At 43.3% G+C, this 12,504-nt stretch overlaps 1 protein-coding gene across 3 annotated transcripts in view; it reads left to right on the top strand.

Annotated features, from left to right (window-relative positions):
- CDON (cell adhesion associated, oncogene regulated) overlaps window positions 1-12,504 on the top strand; it is a 175,345-nt gene that overhangs the window by 149,711 nt on the left and 13,130 nt on the right. For all 3 annotated transcript variants that reach the window (XM_029572715.1, XM_029572716.1, XM_029572714.1), the window contains 3 exons: window positions 1,146-1,379; window positions 2,979-3,247; window positions 7,195-7,265. In XM_029572715.1, coding sequence (XP_029428575.1) covers window positions 1,146-1,379; window positions 2,979-3,247; window positions 7,195-7,265 — 574 coding nt within the window. The remainder of the gene's footprint in view (window positions 1-1,145; window positions 1,380-2,978; window positions 3,248-7,194; window positions 7,266-12,504) is intronic.

Genomic DNA, 12,504 nt, shown 5'->3' with positions numbered 1-12,504 from the left:
TGGATGTGCATCATGCCTGTAGTGTAGGGAGAAAAGGGAATTTTTTGCATATTGGACTGACATGGAAACTATTAGAAGTTGTTTTGGCCTGGAAGTTTATGCTGCTTCTTTGGGCTTCCAGCACAGTTGGAACCTGGCAGGGATCAGGCTTCATGCACTTTCATTTGTAACTACTTGAGGATTTTTCCCTTATTTTATATTCTTAATCCAGTCATTGCAGTGACAGTCCTTGGCCGAGGGCCATGCACCAGAATTTTATCTGGAACCCTACAATCAGAAACTAAATCCAGCTATTAGGTATTTCCATTGCGCAATGACTGAGACTCCCTCCCATAGGGGCTGTGAGTGCTACTTGCACCACATCCCTAACTTTGTTTAATCCAGGTTGTAGAAGATCTGAGTGAGGCATCAAACTCCGGTCTCTCTGCATGGCAGTGCACTACTACGGAGTCACCGGCTCGGCCAGAGAATTATCAGAAGTTGATGATGTGTATGAACTGTTGAGACCTCATAGATCTCTCTTATAGAATCCCATCCTTGGAGAATGTATATAATCTTGACAGACAATTTTGTATCATTGTCAGGTTTCTCATTGTTTCCATGTTCCTCTAATACCCTTTCAGATCCTTAACTTGCTGATATCTATTCCCTACATAGGTCATTAGTGCTTGACCACATTATGCAGCAATTTTCAAACTGTCTGTATTGGAACAAAGACCATGGGTACCTTTTACCTGCAGACTTTGCCCCAATTTGGGTATAAAGAGCATGCAGATATTTGCACTTACTTTTTCTGCGGGTACTTCTTTCATTGAAAATAACGTGCATAGATTTGAAAATGCAATCTGCATACATTATTTTCCTCCCCTGACCTGACCTAAATATACTCTGGGAACACCTTCTCTCAATGTGACTAAAAATCCTTCCATTGTGGAAGGCACATTATAAGAGTCAAACACATTTTTTTCAGTGTAAATTGATCTGAAAATAGCCCTCCCAAAGGATAAGTCCAGCTTGTCACTAAGTTCCGCTGGCTTAGCATGGAGTGCTCACCATAACCTTGGCAGTGAAATAGTATCTTAAGCTTTGCTGTTGATGAATCTGTTCCTCTGCGTCCTTTCCTTCTTCCCCCATATCCACAATAGCCAGGCGGACCTCTGGAGTGTCAGAAGACCCTGTGAAGGACCTTAGCACCCCCTCCAGTTCTTCAGACCGTGGCAGCAATGGTGGAAGTGATGCTGGGACCTCGCACACCATTGCCAGAAGTAGTGACATGTTGTACCTGATCGTGGGCTGTGTGCTGGGAGTCATGGTCCTCATTGTTATCCTCTTCATTGTCATGTGCTTGTGGAAGAACAGGCAGCAGAGCCTCATGCAGAGTAAGTCATTGCAGAGGGGTTGGTTATTCCCAGGTAAACCCAAACGTATGAGTACTGAGAGCACCTACTTAGTAAAATGTAATGTAGTTTACTGTCTCGATTCTTGATCTTTAGACTAGTATGCAAATATTGAAATAGACCCCATACGAGGGATAGCCAGATGACAGCTGCTGTGGGGGAGATCTGGGTTCTGCTTCTTGGGTCATAGCCCTTGGGAGCAGAGGGAGTGCATTACTTGCATCACGCAACAATGGCAAGCTTTGGCTGGCTCAAGTGCACAATCCATGCCTTTCCACCCGAAATGTCGCTGCGATGACTGGGCTTGATGGGAGGGGATCACCAGTGGGAATAAAAAACATAGTATAGCTTTGCTTTTGGCAGTGCTTCCCAACCTTTTCAAGGCATTGTTGAGTGGCACGCCAACCTACATGGAATAGGCAGTGAGGACATGGAGAGGACTCATTTGACCACAAGAAGACCTAGGGAAGCACTGAAAGCCCCACCCATCTCTCTTCCAAATTTTATAATAAAGGAAGCAAGAAAGCAAAAAATGCATAGAAACTCAACATAATGAACCAGAATCATCTCTCTCTCTCTATATATATCTATATCTATATATATATACAAGTGCAGGATAAGGGCAAAATTAGTGTGGCGCAAGCAACTGTGTTTTGGATGTGCATCCATTATCCCTTATGCAATAAGGGGATTAGCACATCCAAAACTCGAGTAGCTAATAGCGCTCATCACATGTAAATGCCATTATGATGAAGCTATTAGCCATCTCCCCCCCCCCCCTTATGTAAAAAATAAATGTGTGCCCAATGCATGCATTTTTACTCTTGAAAATTAATGCCAGCCCCGGAGCTGGCATTAAGTCTTGAGGAGCCCCAAAGTTAACAGAAAACCATAAAATACTGCTTTTCTGTAGTTCCTCTGACTTAATATCATGGCGATATTGAGTCAAAGGAACTAAAAAAAGAAGTAACATAAAAATAAATGGGAAAAAAAAAAGTCTTGCCAGTGGTCAGGTTAGGAAAACTGATGCTCAATTAACGAGCATCCATTTTCCTAACCCGTGCACAGCCACTTCTCCTGGGTGGCCAATGCTGAGGAAGCGCGAGGGTTGCACAGTTTCCCCTACTACCTCCTTTTTAACACGGTGGCTCATTTGCCTACTGTATCACGCTCCTAAGAGAAGGAGGAAGGGCGTGCGTTAGAAAAGTGGGCGCTCGATCATGTATGCAAGTAGATGCTACGTACGTGCATGTATGATCATTTTTACGCATGTAACTCTTTGAAAATTCACCGCAAGATTGTATAATCAAATCTCCATACTTGATTTCCTGGGCATGCTTTGCACCTGCTTCGATGCACAAAAAAAAGGAAACGCCGTGAGGAGGTTCCCTTTAATGAGTTTGCACTCGTAACGATTGCAAATTACTCCCGGGACCGCAAGCTTTGCATGGAGGTTCATTATTGCCCTCTTACCTAGAACTGACTGCTTCTGTTTGTGTCTCTTAAGTGTGTTAGCACCTGAAGTTTTGCCAGCTGCTTCTGTTTTTAAAATGCTGCCTCTCTTCTTTTTCCCCCTCGCAGAGTACGACCCCCCTGGATATCTGTATCAAGGCTCCGATGTCAATGGGCAAATGGTGGAGTACAGCAGTCTACCAGGCATGAGTCACATCAATGGCACCATCCATGGTGGCCTGGGCAACGGCTGCCCTCACATCCACCACAAAGTTCCCAATGAAGTCAATGGTCTAATGAATGGGATGGTGACTGAAGGACCTGGGTTTTATGCGGGTCATGCCAGCACTTTCACCAGGATCCACATGGAGTACGAACACTCCCACCACCTGCTGAACGTAAGAAAACTTTCAGTTTGTTTGTGGGTATCAGAGTTTGGGTGTGACTCCTGGTGTGAGCTACTCCAGTTTTTTCCCCCTTGTGTTTTTTGTACCTGTTAAAAGTTTAGAGGGCAATAATCAAACCTGCCCGCATTGGTGCACGCTCCATGGATAATTTTACCTGCAAAATTTGTACCTGTAATCAAAGCAAAAGTCCACACAGGCTTTTGTTTTGATTATTTGCACTGGAAACATCACCTGCAGAGACTGCGCTTACTTCCTCTGCGCAGAATTTTCCCATGAGGAGCTATGCTGGAAAGTCTGAATAATCAATCCTTACACATTGTGGCAGAGGGTGCCCTGTAGAAACCCTCAGAACACCTTAAAAGACCGGTCCCAGCTGCCTGGGCCCGGTCCACCTTAACACAGTGCATACTGGATGCAGGGGGGGTCTCCTCTGAGCAGGAATAGAGCAGGGGAGGCCATAGGAAAACGAGGCGAATGCAGCTCCATTGAAATATTGCTTGGTTGATGTGTTTTGGTAAGAAATATTGCAGAGGTAAACTGCTTCTATGCACCATTTGATTGAATATAATAAAAGTGTAACTAACACAGAGGAAAACCTGATGAACCACCCACAAGTTGGTTAAACTCGTCTTGCAATAAACACTGTATAATATCTTTTTGTGATAACTCATCAGCAAGCCTGACAGCGTGCCCTCTCACAAGCCGGTCGCCCGGACAGCTCCATTATTTACGAAAACTATTTTTTTGGTCAATTTTCTTTTTTGCATTTAAAACTCAATATATCCAGATGACAAACTGTTAGTGATCATGGCTCAAAGCAGCCGTTTTTCCCCTTCTAGCTTCCTCAGGAGCCCCGCGATCACTTATAATATTCCAGCCTAGTTCTCTTTATTAAGTCGTCCTTGATGTAGGACTCCACTCGTCTCACCATAGTTTCTCCACCAAGTTGTGCAGAGGGGTGGGAAAAGACCTCCACATGAACAAAAAGGGGGAAAATCCAAAAGTCTCTATCCAAAATCTCTCTTGGTGGGTAGTGCTGTCACTGGTCTTGCTTCCTCTAGGGAGTAGCGGGGTTGCTCACAGGTCTGTAGCCCCTGCTTTTAGGATTGGAATGGGATGCTCCTTTCCCCAGACACAGGGTGTTCCCCAGAATAAGAGAAACTTATCAAACTGGATCAAAATCGACAAAACCCTAAGCTCTCTACAAAAGGGAGTCAGACCCTCTCCGATAGGGAGTAGGTACTAAGACAGGATCTCCTCTAAATGCAAGAAAAATACCAAGCTGGGTTAGTGGGCCCAACTCAGCATGGATAAAATAAAACGGCTCCTCACTCCTCAAAACCTAACTCAAAACTGATCTTCACACTCTACCTCTAGCTCCACCTTTGCCCCTGGAATATCCAATCATAGTCAGCTCAATGGAGAGACTGAAAGAGAATGGAAAATTCCTAGGTCCCTTACCATCTGGACTGATACTAGTGCAGATGCTAAGGGTCCTAGGTCCATCTAGTGACAAACCCAAAGGTTTGGTCACATTAATTCAAGAAAAAACGTAACAAAAGCAGCTCTGCTTACCTCAGCAGTTCCCAAACAAAACCTTCCCTAGGCTCCTTCTCTACCCTGGGGCCCTTGTGTTCTCCCTGAGCCCAGTTTCTTATCCCCTTCTAAGGAGAACACCCTCAGAGTGGAGCTCTTTTCCTGTCTGTGGCTTAAGGTGGACCAGGCTTTTAAGGAGGGCCTAACATACACTCCTTCACAGTAAGCAGCTCCCCGCCTGGGCTCACCACAGCATAAGCAGCTCCTCCACCTGGCCTACCAAAAGAAGCATATGGCTAATCAGTGGTGGGCAAACCATGGCCCACAGGCCAAGTCTGGCACATCATCACCTTCTGTCCGACCCATCTGTTTTTAAATTTATATTATGTGCAGCCCACGATGCTCCTTCAATCTGCCGAGCACCTGACGTCATCATCAAAGGCCCAAAATGTCACCTTTGATGACGTGCTGGAGAAGCGCGAGAAGGTTATCGTTCAAATGCAGTTCCTCCCTTTGAGGGTGCTGGCATGGCTGTCTTCCTGAAAGGGGTTTTAAGTAGCTCTCTCCAGAGAGTCTGGGAGCAGTTCCGATCAGGGTCCCTGCTTGGGGATCCTGATCGAGATCGGGAGGGTATCCCTTCCAGTCCACTCACTGGCCGGTTGGGATTTTCCCTCTGGGTGTTTTTTTGGGTTTTGATGAATCTTCTTGGTAAGAACCTTGTGAGATCTTGGGTACCAACTGGGCTCAGGGCATGAGGAACCTTGGGGCTGGGGCTGCTCAGGTTAGGGAAGACCTGCCCTTCCAAACCCTCAATGAGGAAGGAGGAGGTGGTGACCTGCCCCAAGGAAAAAGTCCTGTGTTGAATTTTATTGAAAGGGAAAGGACTTACAATAGACATCCAGGAGGAAGATCTTTGGCTGCCCCTTCTTCCTGCTTTGGAGAAGAGTGAGCTGCCTGTTCCAGGGGATCCCTCCTATCTGGGACCCAGGGAAAAGAGAGAGAGAAATAAGAGAAAGTAGAGATATAACAGAAGATCACCCAGCAGTGAGTAAGAGCAAAGTAAAAATCACGGAGGACCCCCATCCGGTGTCTTCACCCCCCTGGGGAGAGAGAGAGAGCTTTACTCTCTGTGCCAAAGACTGTATTTGCTATTTTTACCAGCTTTGAAGGGGTTTTCCATCCAGCCAGAGGAGGATACCCTGCCCACCTGGGAACTCCACTTGTCCCTGGAAGGTGGAGGTTTTCCCTTGGCCTGGTCTCGAGAGTCAACGCATAGATAGAGGGGAATAAAGGAAAGACATTTGTGGTGCAGAGGACTTTGTTCTTGCCGCCATGCTACACTATATGATTGCACAACAGTGAAGACATTCTTTTTGGACACTAATCAGGTGACTCCAGTGTGGTTTCTCGGGCTTAATACTGCACACACATTGTTAAAGAGACACACACCACTCTCCAGGGGTAAAGAGATCAGTGCATCCAAGGCCCCCTTAGCATTCTGGGTCCTGGAAGGGATATTCCCGAGGGGGAAAATGACCGTGAGAGAGCTAGCCTGAGGTTCCGGCCCCAAAGAGACTTAAAAATGTTTATGGTCCCATCCGTATCTAGCATACACCCAGGCAGGGGCTGACACTTACAAACTTTTGTATTTTCAAAAATGTGTGTGTGTATTTCCCCCCCTTCCCAAAAGTGCACACAAATTAATAGGTATAACTGTGTTTGAGTATTTTAGGGGATTATTTGCAAAGGGAAAATATGCATCTACTTCCCTATACTTTCCCTTTGAAAGCTGGTGCAACCTATAAGTGTATTTGATTTAAAACGTCTGTGAACTATTATAAAACTGACCTAAATCTAGGTAATTGAATTGCAGGCCTTAATTTGGATTTGTAAATTTATCTGAATTCTAAACCAAAAACTTAGGTGTTGAAAATTTCCTAAATCTAGGTTCCTAAGTGAAATACTAAGCAATTTTTTAAAAACGTGGCCTTTTGATGTTCTGACTGAAATCTCAACCACACCAGCCTATCATTTCTATGTTAATTTTGAAAATGAAGTTTGGAAAGCACCTTGCAGTACATGAATGTGATCTGTGAAGGATGCATGTTTGGGTCAGATGGAAGTGCTTGGACTCTTTCGTCCAGATGGGACCTCATATACCATAAGAGAGATCATTAAAAAAATCAGCTATTATGTATTCATCTTTTTTGTTCTTTAAAGAGCAGATACATAGCCCAGTTGCTTGGCTCCCTTGGTTCCTAGGATATGACACCACTGCTGAATTGTTTTTGGCTGTTAAGTATGCATTTAATATTTGAATGAATCTGGTTGGGTTTGCTGAGATGTTCAGCCACCGCTGGGCAGGTGAGTGTTTTATATCCTGTATTTATGTCCCCGCACAGGGAGGCAGAGTGTACACAGCAGTACCACAGGTGGACCCCTCTGAGTGCAACAGCTGCCAGAATAACAACAGGTGAGAGAGGCCCACACGTGCTTGTAATAAAGTTTTGTGCCTGAGCTGGAAAACCCTTAGGGTCTTGATCCAGCTAGTGCTGGGCAGAATTTCTCAGCTTGGGCCAGCTGCATTAGCTCCGCAGCCTTGATTTATCCAATATTCAAAAAAATAACCTTCATACCATTAAGAGACTCAAAAGCTAATTTTGTTTCGTCTGTCTTAGCTGAGGAGTTCTACACATGGGTGATCAAAGGACACTAACGGTTTACCAAAGTATGGAAATTTAAGACGTCCTTTATCCATGTATATGATAAATATTCATGATGGATGTCCTGAAAATTAGACCTGTTTTAGAAGGGAGGTGTCTTCATGCGCAGAGGTTCATCAGTGGTATAATTATACTTTAGATCCCCAGACTTCATCCCAGTCCCATGGCTGGGGCAAGGTCAGGTTGGCGCTATTTTGGAAAATGGCACCGAACTAGCCAGATTCATGGGAGCACCCAGCCCCGACATGGGATCCAGTTTAAGGTACAGAGGGTTCTGGAGGGAGGTGGACGGGTGCTGAACTTAATTTTTTGGGGGGGACAATCAGAGTACCAGGGGGATGGGTAGTGTTTGCCTTTGAGGAGGCGGGGGGGTGGGGGTTGTGTTTGGCTTTAGGGGGGGGGCTGCCACCATGTGCATAATTTAAACACTTTTTTTTTCTATTTGTGGAGTTGTTGGAGCAGCATCAACTGGCGGCCCTGGGTTAAAACGGGGGTCAGTACTGACCCCCACTCTTACCTCCTCGTTTGTATCTGTTCTTTTTTTTGGGGGGGGGGGGCTAGTGGCCCCATAGTTTTCAAAATAAAGGTTAATTTTCAGCGGTCCACACAGCAGTAGCCTAGATTTTCAAAGTGGACCTATGCGCAGAAATTCACTTTGAAAATTAGTGGGTGCACGGAACTCAGCACGACACGTGTGCACGCAGTTGCAGCTGCTCGATAACAGGTATAAATGTGTGCAAGTAGATTTACACACACACATGTTCGAAAATCAAAAGTATGCATGTAAATGGTTTCCATGCCCCCACCGCCGCCCCTCGGAACTCCTCTTTCTAGTCCATGCAACTATATACAGAAAATCACTTCTTACCTTTTAGGCACTCAACCCACCAGGAAATTTTCAAAAGTCCATCTGCATGCATAAACCCATGTTTTATGTGGGGGGAAATCCTTTTGAAAATTAGGCCCAAAAACTATTCATATAAATCTCAACTCTGCCCAGCAGCATGCTTACCCTGGTATGCATAAAAGTATGCATGAAATCGGGTTGCATATGTACTTTTACACACTGAGCCCCAGGCAGTTTTATTGAAGCCATCTACGTGCATAAAATTGAAAATTCAGCCTTGAATTTCTAATGCCACCTCTTCCCCTTGCCATTATTAATAATACGAACTTAACATACATGGAATAAATCACAGTGATATCATTAAAGGGTTCATTCAATGTGGAGGTGCCCTTTAGAAAAACCATTAGTGGTTGGCAATCTTTATGCAAATTAGTATTGCAGTAACGTAATACTAAGTAATGAAAGTTGTAGAGGGAAAATAAAAGTAGTATGTCTAAAGTTTCCAGATTTTGCTAAGCAAATCTGGGACACTTTTTTTTCCAATGAGAGAATGGGTTGCAGTTGATGTCCCCCTTGAAGTTCTAGAAATGACGAATTGGTGATTGGAAATCTGAAAATTCCAGCACTCCCTCCGTTATATGCAGATCTATCTCATGCATCTTCATTGTGGATATCCTGAAATCCTGGCCTATTAGTGGCTCTCGAGGACTGGAGTTGGCCACCTCTAATCTAGCAGACTTCATTGAGGTATCAGAAGGCAGAATTTTCTACAGAATAAGATCAAGGGGGCAAAGGGGTCATCACACAAAGCTGAAGGGAGGGAAGCTCAAAAAGGATGTGAGAAAATACTTTTTTACTGATTGGGTGATTATATTTGTTTTAGGATATTCTTAATAGGGGCTAGTATGAGTATATATTTTATCTATCATTTCTTAATTTGGTTTTATTTGTTTAATTGTTCTTATGCATATTTCTTTTAGGAAATAATGTTTTGTTAGTAAATGTTTGTATTAGCGAATTTTATTATGCTGTGAACTGCTACGATGGTACTTCCTAGTGACGGTATATAAAACCTAATAAATAAATGGACACCTGGAATAGACTTGCAGTAGAGATGGTAGAAGCCCAAACTATGGCAGATTTCAAGCAGAGATACATAGTCACAAAGGAGTCTGTTTTTAAAAAGCTGCTGAGTGATGGAAATGATCAGCTAACTTTACTAGTTATTTTTAGCCATTTTCAGCTGAATCTAACCGATAGGTTTTTGGCTGACAATTTTCCTAAATCTAGTGAGTCAAAGTTTTGACAGCTAAATTTAGGACTGCTGTTTGTGTGGCTGGAGTTGCCCAAATAAACAGGGCTAGTTAGCCCTGAAAGTTTGTTTGTTTATGATTTCACAAATTTACAGAGAGGGAATTCGTTAACTAGAAAAACACTTTAAGAAACAGGCATGGTAGCTGCCCTTTAAAATACAGCTTTGTTTGTCTTCATTGCTAGTCATTACAGTTTTCTATGAGAGAGAGAGAGAGAGAGAAATAAAATGTGTGTGTTGTTGTACATTAAAACAAATCCAAATCGTTGGTCCCTGTCATCTGTTGCAATCAAGGTGCTGAAGCAGAGGATTTCAGTGGGCTGGGCGGTGGATATTGGGTTTATAGTAATAATCTTCTAAAGTTACACATTACTGTAGCCAGGAACCCTGCTGAAAGGTTGGAATGCAGCTACGGAGAGGATTTGTTACCAGACGAATGCACTTTCATGTAGGCACAGCTGTGCCTGGTCTACTGTTATCAATGTTTGCTGGTTGAGGTGCGGTTTACTTTTAATTCTTCCATAGATCTTGGTAATCCTCTAATCGTATGCCCTTAGTGCAGCCCAAGCTGGGTTTATCCAGGCCAACATGCATTCAGAAACTTCCATGGTCATTGACACCGCAAACTGGAGCTTCAGGTGAATTCCTCAGGACCAAGTGCAGAATTTGTATAGAATAGTGTGAACTAAAATGGATCCATACTTGAATTTCAGAGTTAAAAAGGAAATGTTAGAAGAGGGCTTCTTATTTATTTATTTATTTATTTCAGTTTATGAATAGCATCTCCTCAAACAACCTAGAGTGATGTACAACATTAAATCAGCCAATCAAATATAAAACAACCCTATAGCAAGCTCATTGTTACATGCAGTAATTCCAGTTCTCACTCTCTTATTATTGTCTGACTTGCTGAGTTACATAGTACATGACAACAGATAAAGTAATATAGACTAATACCACTGATTTAAATTATGGCTTCTGATATTCATGATTTGGTTTGTAATGAGGAAAACTATTCTGTTTCCTCTGTGTTTCCTATTCTTAGCTTAAACCTAATAGCTTAAGAACATAAGATTGCCATACTGGGTCAGACCAAGGGTTCATCAAGCCCAGTATCCTGTTTCCAACAGTGGCTAATACAAGTCACAAGTACCTGGCAAGTACCCAGCATTAAATAGATCTCAAGCTTCTATTCCTTATTGATTAAAGCAGTTTATGGATTTTTCCTCTAGGAACTCATTTAAACCTTTCTTAAACCCAGTTACTCTAACTGCTGTAACCACATCCTCTGACAATGAATTCCAGAGCTTAACTATGCGCTGAGTGAAAAAGAATGTTCTTCGATTTGTTTTAAATGAGCTATTTGCTAACTTCATGGAGTGCTTCCTGGTTCTTCTATTATCTGAGAGAATAAATAAACAATTTACATTAACTTGTTAAAGTCCTTTCATGATTTTGTAGACTATCATTTTGCCCCTCAGTCCTCTCTTCTCCAAACTGAACAGCCCTAACTTTAGCCTTTCCTCATAGGGCAGCCGTTCCATGCCCCTTATCATTTTGTTCATCCTTCTCTGCACTTCCTCCGATGCAGCTATATCCTTTTTGAGATGCGATGACCAGAACAGTATTCAAGGTGCAGTCTCACTATGGAGCAATACAGAGGCATTATGACATCCTTTGTTTCATTTCCCATTCCCTTCCTAATAATTCCCAACACTCTGTTTGCTTTTTTGATCGCCACAGCACACTGAGCTGACGATTTGACACACTATGACACTTAGATCTCTTTCCTGGGTGGTAACTCCTAAGATAGAACCTAACATTGTGTAACTACAGCATGGGTTATTTTTCCCTATATGCAACACCTTGCACTTGTCCACATTAAATTTCATCTGCCATTTGGATGCCCAATCTTCCAGTCTTACAAGGTCCTCCTGCAATTCATCAGAATCCGCTTGAGATTTAACTATTCTGAATAATTTTGTGTCATCTGCAAATTTGATCACCTCACTCGTCATATCCCTTTCCAGATCATTTATAAATATATTAAAAAGCACCGGTCCAAGTACTGTGAAAACTGACCATTGAATCCTACTCTCTGTTTCCTGACTTTTAACCAGCTTGCAGTCATGGGATAGGAGGACATTGCCTCCTATCCCATGACTTTAACTCAGTCCTTCCATACAGAGGAGGCTGCTTCTTCAACTCCAAACTTTAACAGAGTCTTACTGGTCATAAACTGAAGATAAGGGGCCACCTGTAGCTAGGGATTCATCCATGTGTAAGGACTTCCATCCTGCTTGTCCTTGCAGAAAACAGAGTTGCTTACCTGTAACAAGTGTTCTCTGAGGACAGCAGGATGTCAGTCTTCAGGAGACTCGCCCATCTCCCTATAGAATTGGGTCTCCACTTCATGGGTTTTATTCTTTATTCTTCAATTCTGTGTTATAAGACTGAGGGGACCCCTGCATGGCCGCATGGTATATTTGCATGCGTGAGCCTGCTCAGAGAGACAGTCAGAGTTCTAGTAACTTTGACATAAGGTTTTCGTGGTGGGCTCCATCGGATGATGTCAGCCATGTGTGAGGACTGATATCCTGCTGTCCTCGGGAAAACGTTTGTTACATGTGAGCCACTCTGCTTTTTTTTGCAGTGCCTGGGTGTAGGGCAGCAACATGTTTGACACTGGCACCCTCTGTGCCCCATACACAGTGATTTGTGAAAGATCAGCCTTTGAAGAAGATTTGTTAGAGGTCTTCCACCTCTACTTTCTTTGCATGCAGTGGCAGCCGCAATAATCTGCTCTTTAGCTCCAGTTCTTTCTAGTTTT

The sequence above is a fragment of the Rhinatrema bivittatum genome, chromosome 12 (genome assembly GCF_901001135.1).
Source record: "Rhinatrema bivittatum chromosome 12, aRhiBiv1.1, whole genome shotgun sequence".
Lineage (NCBI taxonomy): Eukaryota > Metazoa > Chordata > Amphibia > Gymnophiona > Rhinatrematidae > Rhinatrema > Rhinatrema bivittatum.
This window is presented reverse-complemented; position numbering and strand designations above follow the sequence as displayed.